At 33.9% G+C, this 24,643-nt stretch overlaps 1 protein-coding gene across 2 annotated transcripts; it reads left to right on the top strand.

Moving 5' to 3' along the window:
• The first annotated feature begins 2,674 nt into the window (after nt 1-2,674).
• On the top strand, nt 2,675-23,529 carry l(3)mbt (lethal (3) malignant brain tumor). Of its 2 annotated transcripts, none has more exons than XM_072536687.1 (6): nt 2,675-2,832; nt 4,237-6,563; nt 10,550-10,778; nt 16,103-16,414; nt 16,473-16,695; nt 22,904-23,529. In XM_072536687.1, the coding sequence occupies exons 2-6, from the start codon at nt 4,239-4,241 to the stop codon at nt 23,394-23,396; spliced, it is 3,582 nt and encodes a 1,193-aa protein (XP_072392788.1). In that variant the 5' UTR covers nt 2,675-2,832; nt 4,237-4,238; the 3' UTR covers nt 23,397-23,529. The 2 variants fall into 2 exon arrangements, with proteins under 2 accessions (XP_072392788.1, XP_072392787.1); XM_072536686.1 differs by lacking the exon at nt 2,675-2,832 and adding an exon at nt 3,573-3,903.
• Nucleotides 23,530-24,643: the final 1,114 nt, after the last annotated feature.

The following is a 24,643-nucleotide window of genomic DNA, read 5'->3' as shown; positions in this document are numbered from 1 at the left end:
ATCCACCCAATTGAATGTACAAAAATTATTAATTCATTAAATTAGTGGGAACAGATGTGTGCTTGAAATCGAAAAATATGACCTGTAATTATATTACAGATCCCTTTGCTATGTTTGCAAGCAGAGCAGCAGTTTGCAAAATACAGATTGCTATGACAGTCGCCAACATCCGAAATGGATAGGCACTACAAGAAGAAGTTGCTATGTTTTGACCTAATATGTAGGTAAAAAGACAATGTAATAACAGAAATCTGCTTCTCCAAAAAAACGTTAATTTTAAAGGTGAATTTACACCCATATGGATGTATAGTAAACAACTTTATTTCATTGTCTAGATGATTGATAGTAACAAGCTAGATATTAGTGATTCATTTAGATATTTATTTATAAATAAAATACAATGAAACATGAAAAGAGTTATATTTTACGGAAAGTAGCTATTGGAAAAAAATTAGGTAACTACAAAAGAAATGAACGAAATAGCAAAGAGATCCAAAGACCTTCTTCTTCAAGTGCCATCTTCGTTCCGAAGGTTGGCGATCATCAGGGCTATACGTATTTTCGAAACTGCTGACCGAAACAATTTGTTATTGCTACAGCTATACCATTCCCGTAGATTCTTTATCTACGGGAAAGATCCAAATCCAAAGACCACGAGATTTAAATTCAATGTATATAAATTACAGGTTAACATTCCAGTATAACTTCAAATGTAGCAGCCACTCCGCGCCAGCGTAAACATACAAAACGATATAATTTGACTGTTAACGAGCCGCCACCTTGATTCGGAGGGACGTAAAGCCGACGGTACCGGCGACATGAGTAGTCATTACCACTAAAACCTTAGCCAAAAGGTTACACAAATGGAAGATGGACAGTAAGCCAATTGGCTACAGTACGACTTCAGCTGACAGACTGCAGAAATGCAGTAGTCATAAGGAGTAAGTACAGGATGTTAATTTTTATTGTTTTTTAATTATTATTAGGAATAGAGATAAAGTCTAATGTGAAGATAATTTAATATTATATCTTCATACATTTTACATAGTATAATAATAATTCCCGAATTGTTTCTATACACTAAATAATGTGAACAAGTACCATCCTGTCTTTACTTGATCCCTAGATACTGAGGCAAGATAATATTTTGTAGAAAATAAAACAAAAACATTTCTATAATTAAAATCATTTTTGTTAATGTAAAAAAACTATAGTTTTTTATATCCAATAACAGTTAAAATATGTACATATAATTAAGATTTATTTTAAATCAAAACGTTGAAGCGATCTAGGCGATTCCCAATTTTTCAGACACCGTTAATCTACCAGTCGAAGACTAACGGTACCTATACCTATATCATATTTAGTTAATTTAATAGTTCTAGTTATTTTTTTAAGGTATAAAATGGTACAATGTTGGAATTTGAAACACTAAATCAAATATCAAAAACGTCGTTGTTGACAACGCCTACATGCTGCATAGAGTGTACAGCGCCGGAAGAAGAAGACATTCATTCCACAATTCTACCGTTCACAGGTGTCCGACTGAATACATGACAAGTATATTTATCTTCATCAGATAAATTCAAAAACTGCCACGAGTACATTTTTCCATTTATACCAAGGGTTGGTTTGGCGCATTTTTCATTGATACATTTCAAAAACAGCCTATCCATATATCTGTTGGAATACAAGAGAGATATTTCTCGAATATCTGAATGAATTCTAGTAGCATACTCGTCTATAACTGCAAATCTTCAGCCATATTCTGTTTTTAATGACCGAATATATACAAGCAGTGCAGATGTTAAGTACACATTTATAATCTTCTACAAGAACCAAATATATTCTCTTGAACTAAAAAGTATTACCGGGAGCTTTGGTAAAAATATGTTCAGATTTTCTACTGTAAACACTAACGTTTTGGGTTCTTAGCCTTTATTTAACCCTTTTATGAACGAATTTAATATATAATAATTTTCTCATTTTTAATAGCTTTACATAAAATCAATTATGGAGAAAGAATACACACAGATTCTTTATTGATAAAAATACGAAAATACATTTATGTAATATAGAAGGTGAAAAAATATTCAATATTAACGTATACATTGAGTTAATGACTCAATTATAATCTAATTACAAGCGAAAGAAAAGTGACTTGTACTTGCTCAATTAAAAAAATAATAAAATTAACTACAAGAAACAACAACCACACCTAGTAAGAAATTAATATAAGAGTATTAGTCAGCAGCTGAGGGGATAATGAACTGTATACTACAACATATAAATAAGAGATACAGGTATCTAAAAAAACTTTAACCAAGGAAATCAAGAAAACAAGCTAAACAAACCTATAAAACAGGCAAGATTTTGACGAACGTTGATAACTATTCTGTCACGTCGACAAACTTAATAAACTTTTTAAATCCAATTAGGTAAATGAGCCTATTAATTAAAAATTGTATTGAAAGTTTGGTTGCCTATAGTTAAGAATGAGGTAGATTAGAAAAAATAATTACTTCTTATCGTCATGCTTAATAATACTAAGAGGAAGATATGTTTTTAAATTATTTACATTATGTTATCTTTCGAATTGTTCTCATAGTTAAATACGTTTCTTTATTAAGATGACAAATGTCATTTTAGTAACCTTGTCAAAAATCGAATCTATGAACCTTAATATTTATCAGTGTAAAATGTTTGAATTATCTTATTTAATTATTAATGTATTTCATGGATATAATATTATAATAAATAAGTTCTTATTAGACATCTTGGCAACGTTGTTCAGTGCTGCGCAAACGCTCTAGCCTATCTACAACAGTTCAGGTATTTTTTATTTATTATTGTAAATGATTGTAAATTATCAGATTATGTACAACATACACACATAACTTTGTTTCATATCTATTACCTGAAGATTACTTTTACGATGTAACAAAAAATATTAAATATGTTTTGCTTTATGAAAGATTTTAAACTTCCAATTTATCATTACTGAATATTTATTATTTATAAAAGGTTAAAATATAAAAAAAATATATGCTGATTTTGCATTATAAGGTACATATTGTGTAAAACTCGTAAAGCAGAACTTTTAATATAAACTAAGAAAAATTAATTTTGCGGTGTCATCGAAGATCTTGGTTTAGGCACAATCATATTATTATTTATTCGACCATATTTTACTTTACGAATTTTACAAAAAATTAACTATTTTGAAATATTATTTTATATTCGTTACACAATTACACTGGAATAGATAATGGTACTATAATGTAGTAGTATTGCAGCTTTTAACATTTTAAAGAGTTATTTTTAAAATATTTTGACACCTTTGGTATTATACATAAACTGCTAATGGCATCCATTTCCTATTTATCTAAATGCACATAATTCTTATGATTGAATTTATGTATGACTTAATTTTATAATATGCTTCGTTGATATGTTTGTAGAATGACAATTACTTTTATTGAATTACGGTGGCACTTTTAACACTTTAGGAAAATACAACAGAAGTATTTATATTATTCATCCTATGATGTAAGTGGTGTAGATTAAATATACCTAAATGGTGGCACTTTCAAATCTACGATATTCGCAAAGAAAAATTCTAGTTTCTTATTGAAATTTAATGTTTATGAATTATAGTGAAGTACTGATGAGTATAAAATAGACAGAAAAAATTTTTATGTGGCTTTTTTACTTTTAAAAGAATAAAATATTTTGAAATACGTAAACGCGCGAAACTTAATTTTAGGGAAATCGAGTCCCCTCTCTCACAGTCATGCGCAGAGATATTAATATAGATATTCTGTGAAAATCTCATGAATAGTTTTTGATCGTAACAAAATTAAAGTTTTACAATTGTGTGGTGTTAATGGATATTATCTAAAGGTATTTATGAATATATTTTAGTTTTATTGTCACAGTTTTGTACTTCTTGCAATCTTTACCGTCAGTTTTATTTTATGAAATATAAAAGTTTTGAGGTGTAGTAGACACTCACAACCGTCAGACAAGGACTTTTATATCTGTATTGAACTGATCTTTTATATATTTATTGCAATTCCCCGTACTTCATATTCATAAGAAATATTTTTCTGTCGCAAATCATGTGCATCTTATATAAAGATATTATGTGAATAGTAACTCAGATATGATTCAATATTTATATTATGTATTGTGAAATTTTTCAAAAAGTAACTTTATTATTTATGGTTTTTGCAGAAATGTCTTCACTTACATCTACAGAGTTAACTATTACATGTGAAGAGTTGGATAGTTCCAAATTAAGCATAAATTCAAACAGTCAACTCATTATAGAAAATAAATCTCCTGATGTGACAATTTCTAAATCTGACCCAGCAACAACTCTACCAACCTTGGTACCCACCTCTAATCCTTCTGTTACAATGAAAACACAAGTTGTACCTTTTGTATATATCCAAAATAGTTCAAAAACTCCTTTTGCTTCAGTTAATAAAACCACTGGCAATGTTATTGTAAATAATATTCCACAATTTCAGTTAACACCAATAGGTTCTAATATTAATAAACATCATTCTGTTTCTACTACATCAATTCCTATTGCTCCAACTCAAAATGTAATTTTTACCACTGGACGACCCAATCCTTTAGTTATCCATAAACCACAAGGAAATATGGTACCTTTGGTACCTGTTTCGGTGTCTGGAACCACAAAAATTGCTGGTGTTTTAACTATGTTAAAACCAAATCCTAAACTAAGCGACAATAAAACTTTAAGTTCCATACAATTGAATAATAACAACTTGAACTTGCCTCATATACCCCAACTCAATACTTTTATTCCCTCACAAAATCAACAACAAAAATTTGTTTTGGCACCTATGCCAAAACTAACAACAAACAGACTAGCAACATCCACAACTAACAGTGTTCAACCACAACTCGCTCTATTACCAATGCCTGTACCTAATTCTGAACCAATTATTACCACGCCTAAAGTGTATAGCCATTTTAAATTAAATGATGGGCAATTACGAGTGGAACCTGCAAATATAGTTATGTGTGATAGTTTATCAAATGAAAATAGCATTGACTTAGATAGTAATAGTGATGAGAAGTTGATTTGTGATGAAGTAATTGACTTGGACAGTCCAGAGAAAAATGATCTCAGTAACAAAACATATGAACTTAGTATCACTGAAGATTCTACTAGTTCCCAAAAAGAACTAAAAAATTCAGCTGCAGTACACAATAGAAATGCTTCTAAAGATGCACCTAAATTTTCTAAATATGGTGTATCAATCCTTAAAAAAAACTATAATTGTTTAGATCGTAAAAGTGAGAAACCTAACAGTTTAGTTATTAGCAATAATAATCTGGCTTCAGTTTCAGAAAATAAAGAAGTTCTTATTTCAAAACCAAACCGAAGTGAAATGGATAATATTATAATAACAATACCTGCCCCACCAAAACCTGAAAAAGAAAGAAGACGTAAATCAACACTAACATGCATTAAGGAATATGATGAAATGGAAGTAACTTCTACTGATGCATATGGAAATGAAGTAATTTCCAAACCATCTTTTGAAAAACAAAATCTGGAAAAATCACCTCTTAATAATAATAAATGCCCTTTATTAGAAGAATCAAAGAAAAACTTAACAAGCGAAGTTGAAATAGAATTGATAAAAGAAAAACCACCAGTTATGAAAGTTGAAGATTGCGATCTTCAAAAAGTTCTTCATTGGGATGATGGCATAGGCACATTGCCTGGAACTGAAATTAAATTTATAATAAATGAATTCGATTTAGTTGAATACATCACCGAAAATGAATACAAAGATCTTATTGAAAAACGAATAGTCAAAGCAAAAGAAAAAATAAAAGGGGAGTTTCAAGAAGAAATGAGGTGTTTGGAATGTGGTTGTTATGGTTTATCTTCTGAGTTTATCAATCCTAAATTTTGCAGTTTTGATTGTCAAGATGTCTTCCAAAATAAAAGCACCAAAAAAGATAAAAATGACAAATTTATTAAAAAGAAAAAGAAAAAACCTAAGGTAGAGGCAGATACTATAAAATTAGGAAAAGATGAAGATAGCGATGAGGATTCTATTGATAACTCTTCTCAAGATAAATCTATGTCATACCCATGGGCATGTAAGAAAAAGGGATTTTCGTGGTCCAAATATCTGGAACATGTCAAAGCCAAACCTGCTCCTGTAAAACTATTTAAAGATCCCTTCCCTTATGCCCGTAATGGTTTTAGACCTGGCATGAAACTCGAAGGAGTAGATCCACAACATCCTTCCTATTTCTGTGTCCTTACTGTTGTTGAAGTTGTTGGTTATAGAATTAGGTTACACTTTGATGGTTACCCCGAAAATTATGACTTCTGGTGTAATGCTGACAGCATGGATATTTTCCCAATGGGCTGGTGTGAAAAATATGGCCATGTACTTCAACCACCTTCAGGATATACCATTGAAAATTTCAACTGGGTGCAGTATTTAAAACACACAAAAAGTACTTCTGCACCAAAGCATCTCTTTGCCAATAGAGCTGGTCAGGTGAGTTTTTAATTATTAATTATATTTATAATATCATCTTAATAACATTGTCTATAGATAATAAGGCCACTGTTTTTCCAGGGCTACATGGCTACCCATACATCTTCTTGTCTAGATGTTGTACTGTGAATTTTAATGCAGATAAAAATATAGTTATTTGCAGGGTTGGCAAAAACCAAGGTTTTTTAAAAAAACAAAAAAAAACAGGTTTTTTTGTTTAAATCAGGTTTGTTTGGTTTAAACCAGGTTTATTTTATACAAGGTATTATAAGTCTAAACTTGAATTGAACAATGAATAAGACAACTTTTATTTTTATTTACATAAAAAAATTAATATAACAAAAAAAAACATTAAACGTAAACATATTCAAAATAATTAAGATTGAAAACACAAAAATATAATTTATCTTCATTTTAAGCAGATGTATTAAATACTTTAAATAAAAAAACCAATTTGGAGGCTTTTTCTGTACCCAACCTGTTTCTAAGTTTCGACTGCACTAGCCCAAAGGAAGAAAACATTCTTTCAACACCAGCTGAAGACGCTACTTTTCTTTTGCGAAGTCCAGTGTTTTTGAGGTCTCTTCCTGTGTTAAATCAAGTTAGGAGATTTTTCCCTTAGGTCAAGCAGATATGACAAAAAATGTGCTTCTGTCATTGCTATTTCATACCGACTTTCGAATTTTCTGATACACTCCACATTGCCAATATTTCTGAACTTGTTTTCAAGCTCCTTCCATACACATACAGAATCACCAAGCCAATTGGCCAAGCTTTAATATAAGATTCCAGACAATCGCACATTGTATTCCATAGAACTTCAATGGGTACAACAAATTTTAAATTTCCAGATTTGCGGTAACATGCATTTGCCAAAATGATTATTACGAAAGTATTTAACAATACTAACTACTTCTTCTTCTTCTTAAAGTGCCCTCTCCTCAATGGAGGTTGGCTACTACAATTTTAAAATCTTCTCTATCTTCAGCTGTTCTTATTAGTTGTTCAAAATTTAGCCCTGTCCATTGTCGGATGTTTCTGAGCCACGATAGTCTTTTCCTTCCTAGGCCCCTCTTTCCCTCGATTTTTCCTTTCACTATAAGTTGGGCATATTGGTACTTATTATTTCTCAGTATGTGGCCTAGGTATGATGTTTTTCTAACTTTTACTGTGTTAAAAAGTTCTCTTTCCTTGCCTATTCTATGCAGCACTTCTTCGTTTGAGGTATGCGATGTCCATGAAATTTTGAGCATTCTCCGGTAGGTCCACATTTCAAAGGCCTCCAATTTATTTACGGTTGATGTTTTTAGGGTCCACGTTTCAACTGCATATAGAAGAGTCGACCAAACGTAGCATTTTGATAAACGTAGTCGAATTTCGAGTTTTATTCGAGAATCACAAAGCAGTTTTTTTATTTTTTCGAAAGATATTCTGGCCTGTTCTATTCTCGATCTTATTTCTAGATCAGGATTTAGGCTGCTATCGATCCAACATCCCAGGTACTTAAATCTATTGACCTGTTCTAAAACTACTTAGTTTAGTAATATGGGTATTGGATGATTGGCAGTCGTTAGCCAGAAGGTTTAAAATATGCGCAGAGCAGCTGTATGTAATAATATCAAGATCTAGCCGCTTCTCTAGTAGGAAATGCGTTTTCTTTATGTTAGCACCATTATCTGTAACTACTGCTACTACTTAATGCTATAATAAATAAACTTCACCAGACTTTGTGGTAACTGTATCTATGGGATCGTTATGGACATTCGACCAACCATCAAAACCTAAGCAAACAACTTCATTTTGTATAATATCGCGAAATTTTTGCATTTCCTCATCATAAATATTGTCAAGCAAATGTCCGCTTATATCTCTTCGACTAGGTGTTTCCTGTTTAGAGCCTCCTTTTGGTTTGTACTTGTTTTGATAAGAAAGGATTCCACAGAACTTTCAGTTTTGCGTCTTTTTCGATTTTGAACTACTAGTTGAGATGATTGGGGATTAGAAGAAGTACTTGGTCTCAACATCATTGCATCTCTGTCTTCAGTGCCTGCACTATTGTTTCGCTCCGTTGAAACAAAGGATGCAGAAGAGAAGAAAGAAGAAGCCCTATCGGAAGTCACAGTTTCTTGAGTATCTGAAAACAAGAAATATATTTTTTAAGAAACAAAGAAGTTTTTAATAGGGCTAAAAGAAACAAAAAATAAGGCATGAAATGCTTCTAGTTCCTTATACTTTTATAAAAACTTATTTAATAGATTCGCGAATACAAAATACTATTACAAAAAATTATTAATTTGGCATGTTAATTTTTAAATAGTATAGGAAGAAAGTATGAAAAGACAATGCAATTTAAGCATTTTTTCTTACCTTCAATGTCCTCATCATTATCATTATTTCCAGAAGAACATTTGATTAAGTAATTCTTCATTCCTAATACTTGACTCTCTAAAGTTTTTTTTCTCCACATTGTTTACACTTTGCTGTTTCACCTTTTCTGCTGCTAAGTTTAATACTTTCAAAGGAATTCCATAGTAAGTCACGTCTTCGTCCACTTAAACCTGACTTTTTTCTTTTTTCCAATTTAATAATCACTACACAGGCGTTTATAAAAATAATAGAATAACTAAAATAAGTACTAAGTGCCAAACTGCCAAGTCAAAACTATAATGGAATCACAGAAGATCAACTTGGGAATCCCCTGAGCCACCTGATCGCCGCACCATCACTCACAGTGAACGATGTTATGGGGGAACCACCTTGTTGAATAATAATAAAATACAATAGAGATATTGAAAAGGGATCTCCATCAGGACCGGCCTTGAATTATTATATTTTTGTTGAGATAACAAAATGAAGAAAAATTTAAATACATATTACTACTTTAAAATTACAGTTGTTTTAATTATTAGAATAATTTAAAATATATTAATTTAAAAATTTAATCATCAAATTTGTATTTGTAGTTTGTTGAGCTGTAAGCAAAACAAAATATATGGAGTGCACAAAATCGAATGAACATGAGAATCTGAAGGTAGACAACTATACCTACAAATATGCCTCCACTTTTCCCTACCTAGGCTCAATAATAAATGACAACAACAACATCAGTCAAGAAATACAAGCACGGATTCTTAGCGGTAATAAGTGCTTTTATGCATACAAAGACTTAATGAAAAGTAAGTTACTGAATCGTGAGTCTAAGCTGAGAATCTACAAAACAGTAATTAGACCAGTGGCCACATATGGATGTGAAACGTGGACCCTCTCAACCACCGATGAAAATCAACTGAGAATATTTGAGCGCAAAATACTAAGGAAGATATTTGGACCAACCCAATGCAGCGATGGTTCGTGGAGAATTAAAATGAACCACGAGCTGGATGAACTAATGCAGAGCGCAGATATTGTCAGATTTGTAAAGTCACAAAGACTAAACTGGCTTGGTCACCTAGAAGGAATTCCAGATAATCGGGCTGTAAAAGTAGTCCAGAGATGGAAGCTCCAAGGAAACAGAACAAGAGGAAGGCCTCGTAAAAGATGGATAGACGACGTAGAGAGGGATCTTAAAACCATGAACATCAGGCAGTGGCGAAGGAAAGTATCCGACAGGGCAGAATGGAAGAACATTGTTAAGCAGGCCAAGACTGACAAAGGGTTGTAGCGCCATTAGAAGAAGAAGAAGTTTGTTGAGCTGTAGTTTTCTTTATTAGGATAACATCAACAACAAGGTTTACACCAAAGTTTAAACTTGGTTTAAACCAACCTAACCTAACCTACCAATCCTGTATTTGTTATTTTTAGTAACTTAAAGATCTGGTTAGTTCCTTTTTATATGGTTTTTATATCTCAACCAATAAGTAGTAACTAAAAAGACCTCAAATTTAACTCTAAAAAATGAATGCAAAAAGTTAAATTGTCTTTAAGAGAGTACAACACTGATTTATATTGTAATAAACATTAATTATCAATTTCTTTTTGATTTTCAGGCAATATGTCCTAATGGATTTAGAGTTGGTATGAAACTAGAGGCTGTAGATCGAAAAAATACTTCACTTGTTTGTGTTGCGACTGTAAGAGATATGATGGACAACAGGATATTGGTGCATTTCGATAGTTGGGACGACATTTATGACTATTGGGCTGATCCCACTTCACCTTACATTCATCCGGTAGGCTGGTGCGATCAGTATGGACATAATCTTACTCCTCCAAATGGTAAACTAATTTTTTTATACATCTATTGATTTTTAACACAAATTTGTATATTTATAATAACAAAATTATGATGACGACTGACATTTATTTTATAAATTTATTTATTTTCCATGTTCATGGTATTAACACATTTATCCCCAAACACCATGATACTTTATGCCAAAATAGTACGCACGGCCCCTAGTAAAAACATGCTGCTAAAACATGATGCACGTGGGGTTGCACAATATGTTAATGCTGCAGAGTTACTAAACTTTATTGATCGTTTATCATAACTAAGTATTGCTGAGGAACAATATACAATGCATTTAAAAAAAAAATTGTTTGATATGGTATTGGTATAAAACCAGCTGCTAATCAAAGTATCATACTTGTAATCTTCACGATGAATTTTTCTGCATCGTAGAAGTTAACAGCTTAAATTGTTGGTATGGCAAATCTGTAGTCTGGCATTTTTTTTATTCTCATGATCTTGTGTTTGTGGCTACTCTGGTGTCATTTTATAATAATCCAATTGGATTAAATTGCTATTTTAAAATATGTATACAGTTCAACTTGGTTATAGTGTCATTGAAGGGTCCAGTAAAAAAAATGACGCTATATCAGAGTAACGTTATAAAAGAGGTAGAAAAAAATCAAACTTTAATGAGGCAAAATTTTATTACAGCATTATTTATTATTACAGCCGCATTTAGGATAAAATAATTAATAAATAAAACATATAATGTATGTGAAACATATTTTTTATGAAAAAGTTCTCTAATGCTGAAAAAAGTCAGTTATTTTCTTCTGCACAATCCTTTCCGAAAAATAAAGTTTTTCTGTAGTGTCCTTAATAATCTGAGCTGCTTCTTTGGTAGTTGTGGATGCCTCCCTGAACTGGTAAAACCTGGATATGGTCTCAGCAGCACTCATTGCTTCTTTGATTGTAGGACAATCAACGTATTCTTCTTCATTATCTTCATCAACATCCATTTTCACATTTTGCACTTGTTCCACAATTTCTTTATCACTTAAAACTTGAAATGTTTCTACCTGATCGTCTACTGAAATGTAGGAGTCAAGATCAGTTCCAGACTCTCTCTGGTTTCCACTAAATTTTTGTATCCACTCCTACACAGGCATTTCGTCATCCTCGTCAACATCCTGAACATTGGGAGAAACTACAGTCAATTTAGCTTGACGAAAGCACTTACAAATTGTCACTGACGTAACCGCACTCCACGCATTGTCTAAAAACTGAACTGCATCCAGGATGGTAATGTTCAAGGGTTCCCCCATTGTCCATACAAAAAATCATCCTTTTCAAAAGCTGTTTCCGATAGTGGCACTTTAAACTTCTTATACTCCTTGGTCCATAGGCTGCAAGACACTCAGACAAGACACCCCATAGGGTGCAGTTGGCTGGTAAGAAAACTAGGTTGATATTGGTCAAATTAAGCTTGGGATGCACAGTTGTCAATTAAGAGAAGAATTTTTATTTTTTTTTTGAAGAGAGTTCCTTGTCCCACTTTCTCAATTCTTATTCAAAAATAGCAGAAGTCATCCACGCTTTTTTGTTGGCGTGTTTTTATGTTTTTGAAACATCTAGGATGTAAACTTTTCCCAATAACCAAAAACTTTCTTTTCTCTGTACCTGTCATGTTTGCACAAACAAAAGCCGTGACTCTTTCTTTTGAAAGCTTTCCACCGACACACTTTTAATTTTAGAAATTTAAAGTTTTGTCTGGCGTTAATTTGTAAAAGACATCAGTTTCATCGCCATTGAAGGTATCTTCATCCTTGTATGGTTGCCTTAGGTGTGGCCATGTGTTTTGTAGCCAATCACCTGTTTCGTTCTCGTCCACACATTTCGCCTCTCCAACAATTTTCAGGAAATTGAGTGCCGGGCTTTAAACCGATCTAGCCAGCCGTTAGAGCATGTGAAATCTTCACCAAACAGTTTTCCGAACTCTAGCTTTCTCCTTTAAAAGTGGCCCGGACACAGGAATATCAGAACTGCGACACTGTTTAAACCATTTGAGTAGAGCTACATCACCACGACTGCACTTCCTAATCTTTTTAACATTTTCTTCCTCCTCATTAAAATTTAAAATTTTATCTTTGTTTTTTAGGATTGAGCCGACATTCGAATTAATAAGTCCAAATTGCAGACATAAATCAGCAATTTTTCGACCACTTTCAAATGCTCTTATAACACTCACTTTATCTTTAATAGGCAAAGCCTTCCTCTGCTTACCACTAACTAAGTCTCTTGTTCGCCAATTTTCCTAAACCGATAAACAATCTCAGGGTCATCAAGTGTTCTTCTAATGCATAGTACGAAGTAAAACGCTGCATTTCGTCAAATTTTATTTAAAAATTCTGCTAATATTTTTAAATTCTCTGTAATCAGAACAGTGAGAACTGGATTAGAAAGAGAGAGTAAATAGTTCTCCCCTTTGAAAAAAGCAACTTTCGGCTAAAGTTAACAAACAATTGAAGCTGTCTATCTAGTCCACTATTTTAAAACGCAATAATGTATTAACCATTAGGTAAGGAGTAGATAATCTCCCAGCTGAACTATTTAAAGCAGCTGGCCATGATACCATAATGGCATTACAGCTGTTTATAAAAGAAATAAGAACACAGAATACTTTACATCATACACAAAAAGGAGATATCTTTGAATGTCTTCAAAAGGAATATCTTCTAAATTCTAAAAAAAGGCTGCTTTTAGAGATGGTAAATCGACAATTAATCAGATTACAACCCTGAAACAAATTTTGGAAAAAACACTGGAATATGGTATTGATACTCATCACATATTTATAAACTACAAAGCAGCCTACGACCAGCGGCGGCTCGCAGCCTAAAAAGGTAGTGAAGATGAGGAAAGCTTGCCGGAGCCAAAAGGAGTTTTGGTACCTACTTCGCGCCCAAATCTCATTAAAAATTCGTTAAAAAAAATGTATAGATTTTAGGGCCCTAATAACTTGAAAACAGTTTTTTAGGGCACTTATACTAGATACGAATCGTTCTGCTTGCCTGGGGTGTTTTAGTTCTGAACCTCGACATTTCATTGAGGTTTTTTTGGCGATTAAAACACCACGCCTGCTAAGACGGGTTGGTGAGTTTCGATTCAGCCGCCCACTCTAAGTCAGATGCTGATTGCAGCCGACCACTCTGGATCAGACGCAGATGTTTAAAATACTGGTTGGTCAACAATGTAAAAGAACATCCCTTTTATCTTCATTTTTCCAATGCCTAAATGGAGTCTCTTATATATTACACACCAAGTCATTAATTTAGCCACCATTTAATATAGTCTTCTGCAGGTCATCATGCAGGGTAGAGTCGATGGCAAAAAGGGAATAGGTAGAAAGAGGAAATCATGGCTGCGAATTATTTGAGACTGGACAAACATGACTGTAGATGATTTATTCCACGTTGCAAAAGACAGAGACATTTTTAGAAATGTGGTCGCCAACCTCCGTTAATGGAGACGGCATAGGAAGAAGAAGAAGAAATCATTAATTGGATTTATGTCTCTCTAAAATTATTTTTGTCCAAACGAAATCCACGAGAACACTTTATATCCGAAATCCGAAACAAACCACAGAGAAATGTATTAATAAAGTGCACTAAACAAATAAAATTAATATTGTGACTAAACTAAACTAATAAATACTATACTATACACTATACTATATAAAAATATCTATATAATGGACTAAATTTCAAAATATTGTCGCTTAGAGAAATTTCCGAAAAATAGGAATACCAAATACACATCCAACAGTGGGTGAAGACGAATAATATATTTTCAAGCGGAACTGCACGCACTAGTTTTCTCAGCTATCACTAAGGATAGGCTGACGTCACGTTGCCATGGCAACCGTGAACGCTGATGCAGATGGATTTTGAATTTCAAAAATTATATTCACCTCTTCCTGAATCGTATTATACACGGCTAGTGACACAGGTCAGGACTTGACCGTCAAGTACGTACCGCTAATAAAGCTAGTTGTCTTTTTTAATTTTTAGATTAATTAAAAGAGAATAAATAATTGATTTCAGAATTTAGATATAATATTGTTGTTTTCATTTTTTATTTATTTGTCTCAATTTAATTATATTTTTTTGGTGAACCTCACCTTTACCTACTTCACCTGGCCGGCCGCCGCTGCCTACGACTCTATGAATAGAAGAGAAATGTTCAAAGCAATGAAAGAGCTAGGAGTACCAAATCAGCTGGTAAATTTAACAAAACTAACTCTTGAAAAAGTTGGATGTAGAAGACGAATTCAGGGAGAACTGTCTGAACCTTTTAAAACAAATAACGTGCTGCGCCTGGGAGACTCTCTCTCCTGTATACTGTTTAATCTGGCTCTGGAAACAGTAATACGTATGTCACAAATTACAACCACTGGTTCAATATATAATAAATCAGTGCAAATCCTGGCATATGCTGATTATATTAATATTGTTGGGAGAACAGAAAACACTATACGAGAGGCGTATGTGTTTTCCGATGTATATGAAAATAAGCACGCAACCACAAATCCTACGATCACTTGTTATAGAAAACTGTAACACTGTAATAACAACTGTAACTTGTAACACTGAAAATAACACTACCGCAGAGATAAAACGCAGGATAGCAACAGATGCTATTTTGGGCTCAATCTCCTCCTTAAATCCACAATTATATCGAGAAATACAAAAATAAAACTCTACAAAACGATAATACGCCCAGTCCTAAATGGTTCAGGGAGCTGAACTCTAACAAAAACTAATGAAAACATGTTAGGATGTTTCGAAAGAAAAGTACCAAGGCGAATCTATGGATTAGTGAATGACAATGGAGTGTGAAGGATACAACTTACAACTTTATAGAATATATCAGGAACCTGATATCGTAAAACATATTAATATAGGACGTCTGAGGTGGATAGGGCATGTATGCGGATGGAACAAAATGACACAGCTAGAAAAACGCTCCTTGGTAGACCCATTGGTCAGAGAAGAAGAGAAAGACCCAGAACAAGGTTCCTTGATAACATTGATGAAGACATGAGAAATATGGGAATACGTGCTTGGCGGAGAAAGTCGATGGATAAGGGCTGTAAAGCCAGAATTATGATAATATATTAACCATATCGATTTTTGTGACCTACTTTGGGAAAAGTAGAAAATGCTACAATAGTGTTGCGTTTTTATGTTTTGTTTTCTTATTGTAAATTAATTTTATAAATAAAACTGCGGAAGCTACAATCCCCTTTCAATTGAAACATTTTAAATATAATGTTACTGGATCATTGAAAAAAAAAACGTTATTTCAGATTATCCAAATCCAGAATCCTTCTCATGGGAAGTGTATCTCAAAGAAAGGAAAGCAGTGGCGGCGCCAGTTCGAGCTTTCAAACAACGACCTGCTTGCGGGTTTAAGAGAGGCATGCGACTCGAATGCGTGGACCGGCGGGTTCCTCAATTGATAAGGGTAGCTACGGTGGAGGACGTCAAAGAACATCAAATTCGAATCCATTTCGACGGGTGGATCGACAGGTATAGCTATTGGGTAGACGACGACAGCCCCGATATACACCCGGTGGGATGGTGCCAGAAAACTGGACATCCGATCGAACCTCCTCTAAGTGAGTATTACATGGTTAATGATGTTTATCTCTTATTAACTGTACTTCATGTTTGCAGCACCTGACGACGTCTACGATTTTTTGGAGTGTCCAACAGTAGGATGTAGAGGACAAGGCCACATAAAAGGTCCAAAATTTGCAACACATTCTACTCAAAACCATTGTCCGTACTCGGAGGGGAATTTAGATATTGAAAAAATTCTGCCCGATAGATTGCTCAGTCCTGATAGAAGTCCAGCGGCAGTGGTACCTGTTTCTAGAGAACCTAAGGAATGTAAAATGTAAGTATTTATAACAGTTATATCATTTACCACTTTATTCGTGGTTATTTACGTTATTCGACACGGAAGATTATAGCAATACTATGTGATTTTATAGGGTTTTCTCTTTGGGTTATAAACGCGTTTATTAGAGCTGAGATACACTTTAAAATTATCTGCATATACAGAGTGTCTCATATAGTTATCTTAACTTTGATAGAAGCTATTTGGAGTACTCCCACTGTAGACATGTTAAACCATTTTCTCAGTTTTTCAAGCCATTTCTTCTTGGTTCTGTTTTTCTATACACCTTGCTCTGAAGAACGAGTTGCATTATGTCATATCTAGACTCATGTCTCATAAAATGGATCAACTATTCTAATTAAATGTCTCTTTGATTGTATTTCTTCTTATTCCTTCGACCTCAATATGAGTCACCCAACCCACCCATCAAATTTTTAAGATGCGCTTATAACACCAGATTTAGACGGCTTCTAGATTTTTTAAAGAAGCTTTATGAATCGTTTACGTCTTTACTTCGTATAATAAGGTAGAAAATACATGACAGAGATTTTGATTCTGAGTGGTAAATCATGATTCCCGAAGATAGATTTCATATTTATGAATGCTGATCTTGCCTTCCCTACGTGTTGTTGTATTGATGCAGTGGTCCCATTCGCTGTTTATGTTGATACCAAGGTATGTATAGCTATTTTCCTGTTCATTACCTGTTGTTTAACTAAAGCTGAAATGCGTGTCATTGTTATTTGTAAACCCTCTAAACTGACTGCAAAACTACTGCATTATGAGCATGTCTAATGTTATTTAGGTGCACTCCGTTGACTAATCTGACTTCCTCTTTTTCTTTCAGCGCTTGTGCGAAGATATATTCAGTATCTATATTAAATATCAACGGGACAATTGGCTATTCTATTCAATATAACTAAAATTATGCTAGTTATTCTATTTGATTTTTGATCCCTTTGTATATTCTTCTAATTGATATTATGCCCTGATCTTTGAAATTTCGCCTCTCCTCCGTCATCCTTTTTTCATTTTCGATGGTTTGAGAGATTTTTCTTGTACGTCTCGTGAGATTCTATCCAACTTTCCTAAAAAATTTCCACAAAATTTATTATAACTACTTATCACTACAGCTGTTTCGGCAGAGTGCCTTTCTTAAGTGATCTATTTTTGGCATGGGTTTACACTTTATAGTCTTTAATGTAATAGGTTGAGGAGGCGAGAACTGTTTGTCTCAAGGTGGTTATTCAGAATGATATCTGTGTTTTTTAATTTGTTAATTTCCATAGATTCTAACAAAGATAGCTTAAGGCCATTATTTTGAATTTGAAGAATTTTAAATTCGTCATTAAAAGAATAATTATGATCTAGAAGGTGAAGTGGGTATGTAGAATCTGTTTTTCTATTATTGAAAGCCCCTTTATGTTCTTCTATTCGTTTATTAAAATTTCTACCAGTCTGACCGATGTAAGTTTTTATTTAAGTTTGTATACACCACTGTTTAAGTGCTTTTTTTGGCTCTTGTTGTTTTTAATATATTTGCCTAGGTTGTTGTTTGTTCTGAAAGCTGGTGTTATTCCTTTCTTTTTTATGTGTTTGGCTATTTTTGTTGATATTTTGCCTGTATATGTAATCGACCAGAAGGTATTGGGTTTTCTCTCTGGTGATGCAAATATTAATTTCAGGGCTTTCTTGTGTAGTTTTTGATTTAAAATTTTATTAATTGTTTGTTCGTTGTATCAATTGTTTACTGTTATTTTCTTAATGATATTTAATTCTGTCTCAAAGTTGTATTTTGACATCGGAATTTCTGTTAATCTATGTAATATACTATGATAGGCTGCCAGTTTATGTTGTGTGGAATGGGATGATGAATTGTGTATAGTCGTGTCAGTATGGGTAGGTTTATGAAATACTTAGATATTTGTTTTTAAGTCTGATAATTTTTAAATCTAGAAAATTTATGGATTGATTCTGTTCTGTTTCTATTGTGAATTTAATATGACTATGGAGAGAATTAATAGTAGTAACGGTCGAATCCATCACTTATTTAAAATAATTTGTATTTTGAGAACTATTTTCGAAGTGGTTTATGAAATATGGAGAAGTCATGTTATTCTTTCCAATTTGACATTTAATAGTAAGTATCTTCGCTCGGATTAATCTGTGATCGCTTCCTATTGAAAATTTGTTGAGTACTTCATCCAACCATCTCTTTCTTGGTCGACCTACCCTTCTTTTGTCATCCATCTCTGTATTTATTAACATTTTTGGTGTTCTTTCATTCTTTCTAAATGTTTCAACCATCTTAATGTTGATGCTTTTACAACTTCTAATATCTTCTCAATATTTTCCTTGCCCATATATTTATTTTTTCTTCTTGTGTTTTTTTAATTAATTTGCTTTTCGATTTACTAAATCATATGCTCGATTTAGTAAATCTATAAGCGTAGATAGGAATATTGTAATAGTAGCTAAAACTGCTTATTACTGGCTTATACATTTCTTCCTTTCCAATCTTTGCATTGAAATATTCGATTATTATCTTTTTATCCCTTGGAGCACTAACACATGTAATTTATATCTATTTATTATTTCGTACTTTTCCGAAAGTGCCTCTCACATTCCAAGTTCCGAGTTGCCAGTTGAGAAACTCTGCTGACAGTATAAATTCTAAGATTCAAAGCTGATGCAAGTCTTTAAAGCAGTATTTTTATTATACATAATTGTATTATCTGTTCTAAAATACTTTCTAAATATATTTAAATAATAATGGACCACCGTTTTGCTTTTCACTCTCAAAATATTAAATTTGCAATTAATTGCTTGCAATGTCTGGTCAAATGCAACGGCATTTCTGTTTTATTACAATTCAATTAAAATATCCAACAATTTGAATTAAAATCAAATCGAGAAACGAAAATAACAGAATTTGTTATGTAGACAGTTTATATTTTAACCAACTTCACAACTATAAACCATCTTCTTCTTCTTCTTCTTCCTTTGCCCTATCCGTTTCGGACGTTGGCTATTAACAAGGCTATTTGGACTTTGTTTACGGCACCTCTGAACAGTTCGGTCGATGTTAGTCCGAACCATTGTCGCAGGTTATGCATCCATGAGTTTCGTCTTCTTCCCGGTCCCCTCCTACTGTCGATTCTTCCTTGGACTATTAACTGTAGCAGCCGGTACTTAGTATGCCTCATGACATGTCCGAAGTACTCAAGCTTCCGTTTCTTTACGGTGAAGATTATTTCTTTGCTTTTGCCTATTCTCTGCATTACTTCCACGTTAGTGATGTGGTCTGTCCAGGATATCCGAAGAATACGGCGATATATCCACAGCTCAAAGGATTCTAGTTTCTTCAGGCTGGCTTCCGTTGTGGTCCATGCCTCTGCTCCATAGAACAAGACCGGGAAAACATAACACTTGACCAGTCTTAATTTTAGTTCCATTGAGATTTTGCTTGTGAACCACTTTTTCATATTGTTGAACGCGTTTCGCGCTTTTTCAATTCGTGATCTTTTTTCTGTTGACTGGTCCCATTTTGTGTTGACTGTGGTTCCAAGGTATGTGTATGTCTCCACTTGTTCTATTTTTCGGTTGTTTAATGTCAATTGCATCGGAGGTTGTTGTGTTCTGCTGATGAGCATGCATTTAGTTTTGGTTGTATTGAGTTCTAAACCATATTCTTGACTTGCTGTGTGTATGCTTTGCATGAGTCTTTGAAGCTCGTTGCAGTCATTTGCGATAATAACTGTGTCGTCAGCGTATCTAATATTATCGATTACCTCTCCGTTTACACCCTGTGTACGACGTCCTGTCGTACACCCTTTTTAATATCTATCTTCCCACTGTGTAAGTTGCCCATCTTTATCTCAGCACTTTGGTTCCAATAGAGACTGGTTATTATGCGCAGATCCTTGCCATCAATATGCATCTTCCTGAGCATTTCCATGAGTTTATCATGTTTGACGTTGTCAAACGCCTTGGAGAAGTCGATGAAGCACAAGTGGACGTCCTTGTGCATGTCTCTGCATCTTTGAATTAAAACTTCAGACTGAAGATCGCCTCTCTTGTGCCCAATGCGCTTCGGAATCCGAACTGTGACTCCGATATATTTGCTTCGCATTTGTTATATATTCTATTGTGTATGATTTTGGTGAAAACTTTGGTAATGTGATTTATCAAGCTTATTAAGCGGTGTTGATCACAGTGTTTTGCACTTGGTGTTTTAGGTATGGCTACAAAGGTCGATCGAAGCCATTCCTCCGGAATCTCCCCTTTGTCGTAAAAGGTGTTAAAAAGGCCTGTCAGAAAATCGAGGAAGTGGTCATCCGTTTCGCATAGGAGTTTTATGATCTCGCCCTGTATGTTGTCGGGACCTGGTGTTTTGTCGTTTTTTAGCGATGAAATGGCTTTTTCCACCTCAGACCTTAGTATTTCGGGTCCAGTCATGTCGTCACCTTGGTCCACTGTCGCTCTGCGTTTATCGTTAAAAAGTCGTTCTACGTAATCTTTCCATGTGTCAATGAGCTTCAAGTCGTCTGATATAAGGTTACCGTCTGCGTCTATTAGTGTCGGGTGGGGATTATTGGTTTCTTTTTAGTTGTTAATTCTTTGATCTTTTTGTGCATGTTGTGGTAGTCATATCTTCTGTCGTACTCTTCGATTTCAACGGATTTCTCCTTCGGCCAGCGTTCCTTTGCTTCCTTTATCTTTGTTTTTATATTGTGACTTGTTTCTTGATACTTCACTTGATTTTTGCATTTGTGTTGTCTTCTTTCTTCCAACATATCAAGGATTTCATCCATCATCCATTCTTTCTTCTTTACGCGCTCCTGTAACAGAAGTGTCTTGTTTGTCATTTCAACAGCTCTTTTTATTACTTCCCATTTAGCAACTGCGTCTTGTGCGGGTTCACTCAAGTTTCGAATGTTTCTTCTTAAGCCTTTCATCCTTAATAAACCATCTATAAACACAAATCTTACATAACTTTACGGAGAGTTATCTTTGTTTCACACTCTTAAAGACAAAGAGAAACAGTGTAGCCGGTAGCTAATGTAGTAAATACATATATGTTTTAATTTGGCAAGAACGCTTTTCTGCGAAACTTCACAGTAGTACAAAAACTTAGGATATCAGGAAAAATTTGTTGCATATGTTTGCCATAAAGTTTTTACCATTGTGTTATGATGCCATTAAATCTATGACGTGCACCTCTAATTGTTGGAATTGTAGTTTAGTTTTTAATATCTTGTATTTGTTAAGCAAATTTGTTTATATTTTTATTAGCTCTCGTTTATTGGTGTTCTATTTCCAAATTATTCCGTCTATTGTTATCTTTTTTTTTTCTTGTTTGATCATATCATGATTAATGTATATTCTCCCCCCTTTACAATTCTTTAATTGATATTTATTTTGCATAACCAGTTTTTTGTCATTATTACTTTTTAATTCAATTAGGCAAGTGATTTTAATTTCTTTTTTGGCTTTCACTCCCAAATCTTTGGGAGTGATCGACACAGACGGAGCCAAATAAATTTACGGATTTTATTAATTACAAACCGCTCAGTACCGCCATCTATAGTAACAAAGGGATAACATTCAACTTAACTGAAAGCGTACAGAAGAGCAATAGAGTAACTTCAGCTTAACATGCTGAAAGTATTAAGATTAGCCATCGGGCACTGTATACCCAGCTCAACATACTAAAGATGTACGTTTTTGGAGTGGGGTCATCCTACAACTTCACCACAGTGTGACTTGAAAGTTTTGAAATTCTTCGGTACCTGTTTGTAAAATGATTCGTTACAATATTTTAGTTTCCTTTTAATAAATAGTCTCCCGTTTTATACCGCTCGCGGCTTTGGGAGTATAGCAGGATAGTCTGCTATATCTAGGGCCTACGGTATACAGGGAAGGTAACATGGCCAGTGCTACGCTTCAACCGCCTATTATTACCCCTGGTTTTACCCAAGGTACTCATTTTATTCAGGCTGAGTCGACCTGGGGCCTATAGACATTTTTTAAAAATGTCTAGTTGTTCTTGCCGGCGGTAGGATTCGAACTCCGGACCACCGGCATGCGAGGCAAGCATCCTACCGCTTGCGCTGCGCAGGCCCAGTTTCCTTTTAAGTTAATAAAAATATAATATAGCTTTTATTTTAATATGTACTATAAACCTGTTTTATTTTTATTTTAGTAAGCCTCGGATAGGTAGACCTCCAAAGAATTGTCGACCGGAACCCAAAACGGAATCCATAGAAGAAGAGGACGATGAGCCCCCTGAAAAGAAACCGTGCAAAAAAATTAAGACCGAGATCAAAACGGAGCCTAACCAGACAAACTTGGAACAAAAATGGAAAGCTCTCAGCCTCATCGAAGATTCCAGTATTTTACCAGCAGAAAAAGAATCGTGGCCAAAACACTCGGAATTTTTGCAGAGGTACACAAAAGTTGATTTCGACCCTCGGTTTTGGACTAGCAAGGAGGTGATTAATTTCGTAACGAAATTGCCTGACTGTAATATAGATCACGAAGTGCTGCGCAAAGAAAAAATCGATGGGGAAGCCTTTTTATCACTTACTCCAACTGATATCGTATCGATATTACAAATTAAAGTTGGCCCCGCTATTAAATTGTACAATAGTATTGTTTTATTACGGCAGCAAATAGACAAAAAAGTGTTTGCATAATGTTGATAAAAACGTGATACTTTTTACACTTTGTCTCATAATCTTTATTATAAATATTAAATCTTTAATTACTGTTGTAAATACTTGTACATAAACTTTATTTTACTGATGAATATAATTTTTCATTTTTTAATACAGTCTTTAGTTTTAACAAAAATATTGTTTGTAAACAAAAAAACTTTCTACTCCTTTCATTTCCTTTAACCCTTTCGCTCATGGCAAAATTGTACACATAATTTTCAAGTATCTCTCCTACCCACAATTGGCTTCGTTTTACAGTTATGTAATATCTTATACATACACAGACATTCTGTAATAAGTATTGCCTAGTTTAAAGTGACTTCTAGCGTAGGCGTAGAGAAGCATCAATTTATAAGAGCTGTTTACATGGTGGTTACTGCGTTACATGTTCTATCTAGGTAAGCTCAATTAATTCCATAAATATATGAAAAACTATTGGTCATCAAGTCAATTTTATGATTTTATTTGGAGTACAAGTATTATATTACTAGATGTATATAAATATTTTCGTCATATATTTCTTGGAGTGACTATACAGTAATCCCTCGCCATCCGCGGACTCATCAACCGCGGTTGCGATATCTGTCGAATCTTTAATGAGAGTATGTTATTATTTGGTGGGCTGGCCTAGATATTAACCTCGCGAAAACAGAGTACCTATCTACAAGTGAAGAAGACATAGAAGATCTACAGATTGATGACAACGTAACAATCAAAGGAAAGGATAAATTCAAATACCTGGGGTTTATAATCACGAAAAAGGCAACAACAGAGGAAGAAATTACACAAAGATTAGGACAAACAAGAACAGCAATCCGACAACTTAACTCAGTATGGTGGGATAGACACCTAAATATGAAGACAAAAACGCAGATTTATAAAACATTAGTGCGAAGTATTATGACATATGGGGCCGAAAATTGGATCATAAACAAGAAAAACAGCAGTAAGATAATAGCAACAGAGATGGAATGCCTGCGAAGATGCTGCAGAGTAACAAGAATGGATAGGAGAAGTAATGACGAAATAAAGCAAAGAACATCAATAGAAACAGACATACTAACATATATAGAACAAAAAAGACTAAAGTGGTATGGACATGTAAGAAGAGCTAGCGACAGCAGATGGATAAAAAGAATAACCGAATGGAGCCCCATAGGAAGGAGGAAAAGAGGACGACCCCGAAAATCCTGGAGGAACGAAGTAGACGACGCCATGAGTAAGAG

Source organism: Diabrotica undecimpunctata, chromosome 7, assembly GCF_040954645.1.
Source record: "Diabrotica undecimpunctata isolate CICGRU chromosome 7, icDiaUnde3, whole genome shotgun sequence".
In the NCBI taxonomy this organism is placed as follows: Eukaryota; Metazoa; Arthropoda; class Insecta; order Coleoptera; family Chrysomelidae; genus Diabrotica; species Diabrotica undecimpunctata.
This window is presented reverse-complemented; position numbering and strand designations above follow the sequence as displayed.